The 10,478-nt window shown below is 44.5% G+C and overlaps 1 protein-coding gene across 8 annotated transcripts in view; it reads right to left on the bottom strand.

The window, feature by feature from the left end:
• Positions 1–10,478, bottom strand: part of GLYR1 (glyoxylate reductase 1 homolog) — a 36,700-nt gene that overhangs the window by 3,808 nt on the left and 22,414 nt on the right. Inside the window, exons 11-16 of one of the 8 annotated variants that reach the window (XM_004452202.5) lie at positions 8,433–8,495; positions 8,126–8,236; positions 7,124–7,225; positions 6,188–6,350; positions 5,676–5,855; positions 5,187–5,311 (exon numbers count right to left, since the gene is read on the bottom strand). In XM_004452202.5, the coding sequence (XP_004452259.2) occupies positions 5,187–5,311; positions 5,676–5,855; positions 6,188–6,350; positions 7,124–7,225; positions 8,126–8,236; positions 8,433–8,495 (744 nt within the window). The remainder of the gene's footprint in view (positions 1–5,186; positions 5,312–5,675; positions 5,856–6,187; positions 6,351–7,123; positions 7,226–8,125; positions 8,237–8,432; positions 8,496–10,478) is intronic. The other 7 variants (XM_004452203.5, XM_004452201.5, XM_058286529.2 and 4 more) reach the window with 7 other exon arrangements.

Raw genomic sequence — 10,478 nt, 5'->3', positions numbered from 1 at the left:
GCCAAAGAGACAGAGTATGCAGCTTGAGTCCAACCAGGTAAACTGCTTATTAAAACATTAAGAAGAAAAATTAACACTGTTTGTTGGAATAAAATAGAAAGCTTCCACAATGTCACCATCGCAATGTCCAGGATGTAAACCAGAATTATTCAACACATAAAAAAAAACAGGACATTGTGACCCATTCTCAAGAAAAGATAATCAGGGAAGTGGACTTGGCTCAATGGCTAGGGCGTCCACTTACCACATGGGAGGTCCAAGGTTCAAACCTCCTTGACCCGTGTGGAGCTGGCCCTTGAGCAGTGCTGATGCACGCAAGGAGTGCCGTGCCACACAGGGGTGTCCCCCATGTAGGGGAGCCCCATGTGCAAGGAGTGCGCCCGTGAGGAAAGCCGCCCAGCGCGAAGCAAAGTCCAGCCTGCCCAGGAATGGCACTGCACACACGGAGAGCTGATGCAGCAAGATGATGCAACAAAAAGAGACACAGATTCCTGTGCTGCTGACAAGAATATAAGCGGACACAAAAGAACACACAGCGAATGGACACAGAGAGCAGACAACTGGGGTAGTGGGGGCGGGGACGGGGAGGGAGAGAATTAAATACAAAATAAATAAGTCTTCTAAAAAAAAAAAAAAAAAGAAAAGATAATTAATGGAGACTGACCCTGAGAAGATATGTATGTCAGAATCAGCAGACAGAGATTTAAAAACTATTATAATTATGCTCAAGGACATAAAGGAAAAAAGGTTTGTAATGAGAGAAAAGATATGAAATCTCAGGAGAGAATCAGTAATTATATAAAAGAATTATATAAAAGAAAAAAACAGAAGTTCTAAAACTGAAATATACAGTATCTGAAAGAAATAATTTACTATTGAAAACCAAAAATAAAGAGAAAATCTTGTAAGAAGCAGATGTGGCTCAAGCAGTTGGGCTCCTGTCTACCATACAGGGGGTCCAGGGTTCGATTCCTGGGGCTTCCTGGTGAAGGCAAGCTGGCCTGTGCAGTGAGCTGGCCCACACGGTGTGCTGGCCAGTGCAGGAGTGCTGGTGCAGCAAGATGATGCAACAAAGAGACACAGAGAAGAGACAATAAAAGATGCAGCAGATGAGGGAGCTGAGGTGGCGCAAGAGATTGAGTGCCTCTTTCCCACCCTGGAAGGTCCCGAGATTGGTTCCCAATGCCACCTAAAGAGAAGACAGACAGACACAGAAGAACATACAATGAACGGACACAGGAAGAAGAGAGTGCAAAAACAAGCGTGGTGGGGGAGAAGTAAATAAATAAAAATCTTAAAAACACATGAAAAAGAGAAAATCTTGAAAGCTGTCAGAAAAAGCAGTCCCATCACATAGAGGGTACAGTATGTGAATGCCTGAGGGTTTTTCATCAGAAAGAAGGGAAGGCAGACGACAGTGATGAAAGTTAAACCAAAACTAAATCAACACCACCAACTGTCGACTCAGAATGAAGACTAAAATAAAGACCTTTTCAGATAAAAGAGAACTAAAATAATTTCTCACCAGTAGATCTGCATTACAAGAAATGCTAAAGAAAGTTCTTCCAGCTGAAAGAAAATAAAGTCTGCTCTTCAGGAAGAAATGAGAAGCACTGGAAATGGTAAATCTAGAGAAATAAAAATTATTATTTTTTCCAATTGCTATAAAATAGATGCAGATTTAAATAAAAAAATTATAAGCCTAGCTGGCAGGCTTAAAGCATAGATAGGCATAATATACAGGCCACCTACACTGTAAGGCAGTGGGTCTCGACCTGGGGCCTCTGTCCTCTGAGGGACATTGGGACACATCTAGTTTTTTGGTCGTCACAACTGAGGGGCTGATACTGGTGTCCAGTGATACAGGCCAGGGATCCTGCTAACTGTCCTGCAGTGCCCAGGACAGTGCCCCACAACACAACGTCAGCAGTGCCATGGCTGAGGACCCTGCCTCGAAGGACAGGGGAGGGGCAGTAAACTTTCTAGACGGCTGCAGGTTTCTACATTCTAAGGGAGATGAAACAGTATTAACTCTGAGCAGGCTGTGAAATGTCAGAGATGTACATTGTAAACCCTAGAGCAAGCACTAAAAAACAAAAGGAAAAAAAGTAAAGAGGCATAGTGAAAAGGCCATTAGATAAATTAAAATGAAATTCTAAAATATATTAAAATTACCCAAAAGAAGGTAAGAAAGTGGAAATGGACCAAAAAAAAAAACAAAAAAAAAAAACCACCAAAACAAAATGGGGGGGGGAATAAACAGATCAAATGATGAAATGGTAGCTCCAAACCCAATCACAACAATAATGCCATTAAATGTTAATGGACTTAGCTAACCACAGGATCCTAAAACTCAACTCATGGCTCATAACAGTGCGGAGTCCAAACTCACACTGCCCAAATGTTCCCGAAACCGCCATACTCCATTATGAAATTAGCCAAAATACCTGTTTTCCACCCAATGAGTCCTGTAGTGACAGGGGAGAGGCAACTCAGAAAACCACTCATTGAGAAGCTTTCCCAACTCAGGCCACACTTGGAAGCCTTCAGAAGTAACTAGAATTAAAGATGAGCTCATCGATAAAACATTACAAAATACTTAAAAGAATTCTGCTGACAGAGAAACACATAAATCAGGAATACAGGATAATGAACTATAAAAAGGCAGGTTTGGGAAAAAAAATACTGTGTTTTCAAGTTTTTCTTGCTGAACCTCTAAGTATTTAATGAAAATCAGTATTAGCTTATAATACCTGAAAGATAGAGCTTCTAAAATTAATGGCTCTATATCTTTCATATGCATCTATTTTACAAAATATAGTTTTTATTGTACTTGTGTGGAAAAGACAATATATATTGCTCAGTTTTTTTTTTTTTTGTTTAAAGATTAACTTTCTATCAGGTTGAGATAAGAAAGCTTAACTTCTACCTTAAAAATTTATTTTCAAAATTTGCTGAGGGGGCAGTGGATGTGGCTCAAGTGATTGGGCTCTTGTCTACCATATAGGAGGTCCAGGGTTCGATTCCTGGGGCCTCCTGGGGAAGGTAAGCTGGCCTGTGTGGTGATTTGGCCCAAGTGGAGAGCTGGCCCACCAGAGTACTAGCTCATGTGGAATGTTGGCCCACGCGGAGAGTTGGCCTGCGCAGAAAGCTGGTGCAGCAAGATGATGCAACAGAAAGAGACACAGAGGAGTGACAATAAGAGATGGAGAAGACCAGGGAGCTGAGGTGGTGCAAGAGACTGAGTGCCTCTCTCCCACTCTGGAAGGTCCCAGGATCGGTTCCCTGTGCCACCTAAAGAGAAGACAAGTAGACACAGAAGAACACACAGCGAATGGACATAGAAAGAGTGCAAAATGAGGTGGGTGGAGAAATAAATCTTAATTTACTATAAATTAAAAAAAAAATTTGCTGTGTAAGGGAGCAGGTGTAGCTCAGTGGTTGAATGCCTACTTCACACGTACGAGGTCCCAGGTTCAATTTCTGGTACCTCCTTAAAAAAAAAAATTCATGTGTAGATGGCTTAATAAATACATCATTCAAGAAATGTTAATTGAACACTTCAGTTGAAAGGCAGGTATTGTTGGAATGTATAGAAATGTTAGATCCAATTATAGATTATCTACAAAAAAAAACCCTTAAAGATACACGTTGAAAGTAAAGGGATGGAGAAAGATATCATGGGAATAAGCATGAGAGGGCTGCAGTGGCTATAATCGCATCAGATAATATTATCTCGTAATCTGTAACAAATGTTCCACCGCAGTGTGGTGTGTTGATAGAGGGGTATTGTATAGGAATTCTGCACATGTACATGATTATTCTGTAAGTTTACACCTTCTGTCATAAAAATATATTTAAAAAATATTAATATGGTAGGTTGGGGGGAAATACACCAAATGTAAGGATTATAATAGTAAGATTTTGACAATATTGTTCCATAATTTGTAACAAATGTTTCAGAATAATGCAAGGTGTTGGTGCTGGGTTGATGTATGCGGCCCCTGTATGATGTTATGTATGTTTGCTTTCTAAGTTCACAACTTTTACTTATACTTTTTACACTTATTAAAAAAAAAGAAAAAAAGACAAAGTCCAACAAGGATATTTCATAAGAAAAGGATAAGTTCATCAGAAAGACAATAATTATAAGCTGTCTTTGAACCTAAAAACAAGAGTTTCAAACATATCAAGGAAAAATGGACAGAATTTAAGGAAAATTAGATAATTCCATAATCATATTTGGAGATTTTTACTACCTCTCTCAGAAATTTACACAACTAGATCAAAATTCAGCAAAGATGGGCTGATAAATACTATCCACCATTTTGACCTAATCGATATCTGCAGAATACTACACCCAACAATTGCGGAACACACATTCTTTCACGTGCACACAGTATGTCCACCTAGTTAGGCCACGTGTTGGGCCCTAAAGCAAGTCTGGATATGTTCTTTGACCACAAGAAAAATAAATTAGAAGTCAATAGCTATAAAGTATCTAAGAAAACACCAAATCTGGAAATTAAACTTTTCAATGATCCATGGCCAGAGAAGTCATGAGGAAAATGAGTGTGGCTAAGAAGGCAATTTACAGCTGTAAATGCTTACATCAGAGAACGTGGAAGGTCTAAAATCAATACCTAAGAGGGAAGCGGATTTGGCTCAATGGATAGAGTATCTGCCTACCACATGGGAGGGAGGTCCAGGGTTCAAACCCAGGGCCTCCTGACCCGTGTGGTGAGCTGGCCCACGTGCAGTGCTGATGCGTGCAAGGAGTGCCGTGCCATGCAGGGGTGTCCCCTATGTAGGGGAGCCTCATGCACAAGGAGTGCGCCCCATATAGAGAGCCACCCCACGTGATAAAAGTGCAGCTTGCCCAGGAGTGGTGCCCCACACACAGAGAGCTGATGCAGCCGGATGATGCCAAAAAAAAAAAGAGACAGATTCCCGGTGCCACTGATAAGAATATAAACAGACACAAAAGAGCACACAGCAAACGGACAGAGAGCAGACAACTAGGGGGAAAGGGGGAAGAGGAGAGAAAAAGAAAAAAAAAACCTAAGAGCCCACCTTAAGAGGTTAGAAAAAGAAAAATTCGAAGTAAAAGGCAAGAAATGATTTTAAAAAACAGCAACCAACTAGAGGACCCTGTAGACGTGAAGCCACCCCCTCCTCAAAACTACCTCATTGGCTGCAGCTGCCATGGGTGTGGGGTGGTTGACGGCATCGCCCAGGGCAATGGCTAAGCGGAGATCCTTCTGGATATATTTCAGGTAGAAATCAGGTTTAAAGTTTCCTTGCAGGATATCTGAGAAGAGAAAAACCACTTATCAGAAGAAATAAAAGGACCCTACCTTTCTTAAGAAGTCATCTGCAGCAGCATGAGGGCTGAATGCCTCTTATTTCCTACTAGCATAACCCTCTCGGTCCCTCCTTCACCCTGAGACACCCAAGAGATGAAGTCGTGATCCTGTGCCCCAACGTTCCAACCACCACGTCTCTCTGAAACACCGCAGACCAGGGCATGGGCTGAATGGATGGAGGGTGCTTCTCTCACACCCAAAACCCCCTGAAGAAAAAGCACCCTTCTGTGGCAGGAAGCAGCTGCCTGCCTGGTCCAGTTCTCCAAAGATAATGAAAAACTAAAACTCAAGATGACAGGCCAACTTTACTTTGGCACTTCTGGTCCAGGAAGATGCTGGCCAACTGTCCCTGATTGAGGATGTCCAAGAGTGTCTGCTGGGACTGGCCTGTCACTTGCGCCAGGGTCAGCCCCTCGGCGATGGTGGCCATGAAGCTCCCCTGGACCATGTTCACGATGAGCATCATCTTGGCTGCGTTGCCAACCTCACCTGCTCAGGGCAAAGAGTCATGGTCACTTTACAAGAATTCCGTAGGCAGGGAATTTCTGCCCTGCCCTCGCACCTGCTTGGAGCCCCTGCCCCAACCCCATGGACCCACCTCTACACCCAGGGAGGCCCCATTCACCTGCCCCTGACAGAATGGCTCTGACCCTTCTGGCTCTTCCTCCTTCCAGGCACTGACTGGAAACCTTCCCCTGGGGGCCCCAGGCAGAGGCTGTGCGGGGTTGACGCTGTCATCAGTGCCATCTACAGGGGATGTGGCCCACCCAGCCTCCAGGCCTCCAGGCCTGAAGGGCACGATGGGTGGGCAGGCATGTTACCTAGAAAGAAGGAGGTCTTCCCCATTGCCTGGAAGCAGCTGCTGCAGTCCTCATACAAGCCCCTGTCTCCGGCTGCTAAGATCACCAACATCCCATCATTAGACAGCTGCTGATTCCCTGAGACTGGGGCTTCCAGAAAGCGGCCGCCCCGGGACACAATCACCTGGAAAGGAAAGTCACAGCTTTGGGAGGTCTGGCCTCTCACTAGGGCCTCCGGGCAGGGAGTAAGGGAAGTCCTCAGGCGGGTTGGCTCTCAACCCTGAGGACATGTCTTCTTGCCACGCCTTTACAGAGCTAAGGGGCATGAGCACTATTTGGCCACCAGGGCAGAGGCCCTAAGGCCTGAGATCTGTACCAAGGTGAGGGACTGAGGTGGGAGGGTTAGACTGGCCATCCTCTGACAGATGCATGGATCATGCCGCAGTGAAAAGAGAGAAGCTGGGATCTTCTTGAAGGCTGCCGCTGATTCAGATAAGCAAACCCAAGCAGAGTATCCAACAGTTTGGGTGAACATGCTTTCCCTCTGGACACTGCCCCTTCTTAACTTCAACCACCCTCAGAATATACAAGTGGCCCAGAAGTCACTGCTCTGACCTTCGGGCCCAGAAGTTCAGGGAGGGGGAATACTTTGCTACCGTAGAGAGCTGTTTAAACCCAACAGGCCATTTGGGCAGCATGGCCTGCTGCACATCATGAGACTGGCAGCTACAGGACCCGAGTCCCAACCGAGCTGGGCGGCACCCTCCCACAGCCGCCGTGACTAGCTGGGCTTTGAAGGTGGGGAGTGGAGGCAGGCTAGCACCAAGGATACCAGTCTCCTCTCTCTCTGGCTCATGCTCTAGAGAAGCTAAGTTGCCCACACTTGGGTGTGGGCCCTATGGGTCCTGGGCTCCAACCAAGTGGATGCTGGAGGGCCAGCTGGAACGAGGCCGCTACCTGGGCCAGCTCAGTGACTGTGTCTGCGTCCACCGTTGACATGTCCACGTAGCATTTCCCGGGGCGGATCCCTTGCAGGACACCACTGGGGCCTAGCACCAGCTGTGGGAACACAAGGGAGAAGCAATAGCCCGGGCTCCCAGTGAGATGCCTAAGGAGCCCTTGAGACCCAAGTTCAGAAACCTGTTGCTTTTTGGGTACATTTCTTGATTAGAAGTTAACTAATCAGACTGAAAAGGGAAGAGCAAGAAACAAAGCAAGGGACAGAAATGTATTTCCAGTCTGTCTGTCTGTCTGTATTTACACATACATACATACATACTGGGGGCTGGGGACTGAACCCGGGACCTCGTATGTGGGAAGCAGGCACTCAACTACTGAGCCACATTGGCTCCCAAGTTGGTTTTTTCATTTGTTTTGCTTGTTGTTTCTTTTTTTTGTTTTGTTTTTTTTCAGGAGGCACCAGGAACTGAACCTGGGACCTATAACGTAGTAGGTGGGTGCTCAACTGCTTGAGTCACATCTACTCCCCTCATTTTTTTTTTTTTTTAAAGGAATGCGTATTTCTTTTTATTAAAAATCTCCTGATTAAAAAAAGGAGCTTCAGTATTTAGTTTTTGGGCTTCTCTGAATTTACTTGGATTATATTACCCATTTACCAAGATGACAACTACCATTTGAACTTGTACAGCAATAGCTAAACGTGGACACTTGGTGCAAATACCAACGGCACACTCAACCCCAAACAAGAACACATGGAACAGGCTCAGGAACCATTTACTCTCAGACCTCTTGCATCCTGGTAGCTCTCATTCCATTGTTCTGAATTAAAGGGAATCTACGTTCAATTTCTACAAACACTCTTCCCAATGGGTGATGGCCCCGGGATGGGAATGTGACCCCCACATGCTGACACTTACTCTGTGTGCAGGGGAGATGGGGCAGAGGCCGGCCAGCTTCCCTAGCACAGCCTCAGATGCTGGGGGGAGGGGGGGTCCTTACGTCCTTGGCTGCCTTTGGGTCCGACACGCAGGCGAAGGTGATGTCACAAGTTGAAACAACTTCAGCGGGGGTTCTTCCTAGGCGGGCCCCCTCCTGGATGAACAAATCACACTGCAAAAGTCACAGACCCCAACATGAGCTGCAGGCAATGCACAACAAACACGCCGGCCAGGCCAGAGACGTGTTCGCTGGTCCTCCTCACTGGCTCCCAAGGCTGGGCCTGGGAGCCTGGACACCAGAGCTGGTGGTGTAACTTCTTGAGGGAAGCAGACGGGGCCTCTCGAGGACTGTCCATGTTTTTGCATACCTGGTGCCTAGAACGGTGTTCTACTTCACAGTAAGCACAAAACAAGTGGCTGCGGATGGCTTCCTGTTTGAAGAACAGGACGTTGAATAGTACCTGTCCCCAGCCCCCTCTGTGGTTGCCTTGGCAATAGCAAAATCCACCCCAGCTCCCTGAGCTACGGCAGTTAGTGGGGGACTCAGTCTGGGACTGGGGGGCTTCCATGCTGGCCGAGGCGCCTCACTGAGCTTTTATCTAACACTGTGGGCCAGGTTAGGACTTCTGGGGGGTCTAAGGGTACTAACTTTTCTTCTGAGAATTAAATCACCAGCGCATCCCATGGCAAAATGTGTCATGAGTATTCTGGTGTATTTCCTTCAATATTTTCAAAAGTACTTAGAATAATTATCATTTATAATGGATGGCTACAAAATATTCTGAGAGAGATACCTTAACTTATCTAACGGCTCCCCTATCGTTTGATATTTAGCCTGCTTTCAACTTCTAACTATAACTGACCCCAACAACCATCTTCACATACAATGCTTCCTCACTGCTTCTAATGTAGGTCTTTATAAGTAGAAAGAAACAATAAACAATAAAATCCAAATGATTTTCAAGTTAACAGATTTAGACAAATGGTTTTCCAATAGGGTTGTGCCGCTTTATAATGATCAACAGCAAGGTCTCAAATTACTAGCACTAAGTACACTGTTCAAAAACAAGAGAGAAGCCTCTATAAACACATCTAAGTTTTTTCCTACTTTATAATTTAACCAGCTAAAAAACGGCAACTTTGTGTTTGATGTATGTTGGTCACTCCTGATTACTGTTTTTCATTCCTTTGTTCATTGTGTTTCCTCTTTTGTGAGCTATTTTTTGTTAGAGTTCTCAAGCTGTGGATTTAGTAAAATGAACATATTATTCTTTTTCTATCATATTTGTTACAAGTACTTGCACTTGTAGTTGGTGTATCTTCAATTTTGTTAACTTTTCGTCAGAGGACTGTTACCAAAAACAATGACCATTTTTTTTTTCTTTAGTGATTTTGATTGCTTCTAGGCTTAGAAAGACCAATCTTAATATTTTCTTATGGTTTGTCCTTTTAAAAACATTAATTCAGTAATCTATTTGGAACATATTTTAGTATGTGGTAAAAAATGAGGTTAAGTATTTCCCCAAATATCCAGCCAGTTGTCCAAAACATTGTTTTCTGACCAAGCCCTCATGTTGCCCCGCTGATTTATGATGATGCCATCCTACAGAGAAGTCTTAGGAGAGCTAGTCTAATTTAATAGATTTATGTCTATTATTTCAGCAACATACAGCCTTTCAGTAGTGCAGCTTTACATTACCCTTTTAATTTTTGCTTGAGTCTTTCCTTCTGTGAAAATTAAAAAAAATGTTTCCTTTTTATTATTCCAGAAGAAACAGGGAATCATTTTTATCAAGGTTCTTTGAAAAAAAAAATGCTATGGGGACTATCATAACTTATGCCAGGCACTGTGCTAAGTATTTCACATCATCTCAATTAACTTTCAAACCCCGAGGAAGTAGGTGCTTTTACCACCACCATTTTTCTAGATGGCGAATCTGAGGTTTAGCAAGGCAGAGGTCTCTTGCCTAAGGTCAGAAGCAGAGCACCAGTGACTTGAATTCGGGTCTGCCCAAGTCCAAGCCCAATTTCTTAACTGCTCTGCCTCCCTGTAAATTAATCTGGAAAGAACCATCATGTTGTTAACTTTCAGGTTTTCAAGCAAGAAAAAAAAATTGGATGACCCAAGGCTCACGCCAAAGGGGAATGCCCTCCTCACAAGCCCTGATTCTCCTGATGTTCTGGCAATGGCGCATGCCTAGATTTTCTGATGACCCCAGTCTTCAGCAACCGCAGGAGCTTAGAAGAATGTCTGAATCACAAAACATTCTGTCAGTGGGACCTGTGAGACCTCACTCCTGGCTTAGGTACCTGCAAGCCTACCAGTGCCCAGCACCTAGAGCCCCAACCCTTACGTGGCCTTCAGTGCCTGTTTTCCCAGGGCCCCTTTCAATCACCAACCACTTGGTCTTTCC

Source organism: Dasypus novemcinctus, chromosome 23, assembly GCF_030445035.2.
Source record: "Dasypus novemcinctus isolate mDasNov1 chromosome 23, mDasNov1.1.hap2, whole genome shotgun sequence".
NCBI classification, from domain to species: domain Eukaryota; kingdom Metazoa; phylum Chordata; class Mammalia; order Cingulata; family Dasypodidae; genus Dasypus; species Dasypus novemcinctus.
Note: the sequence above shows the minus strand (reverse complement) of the source record. Positions and strands in the feature narration are given on the sequence as shown.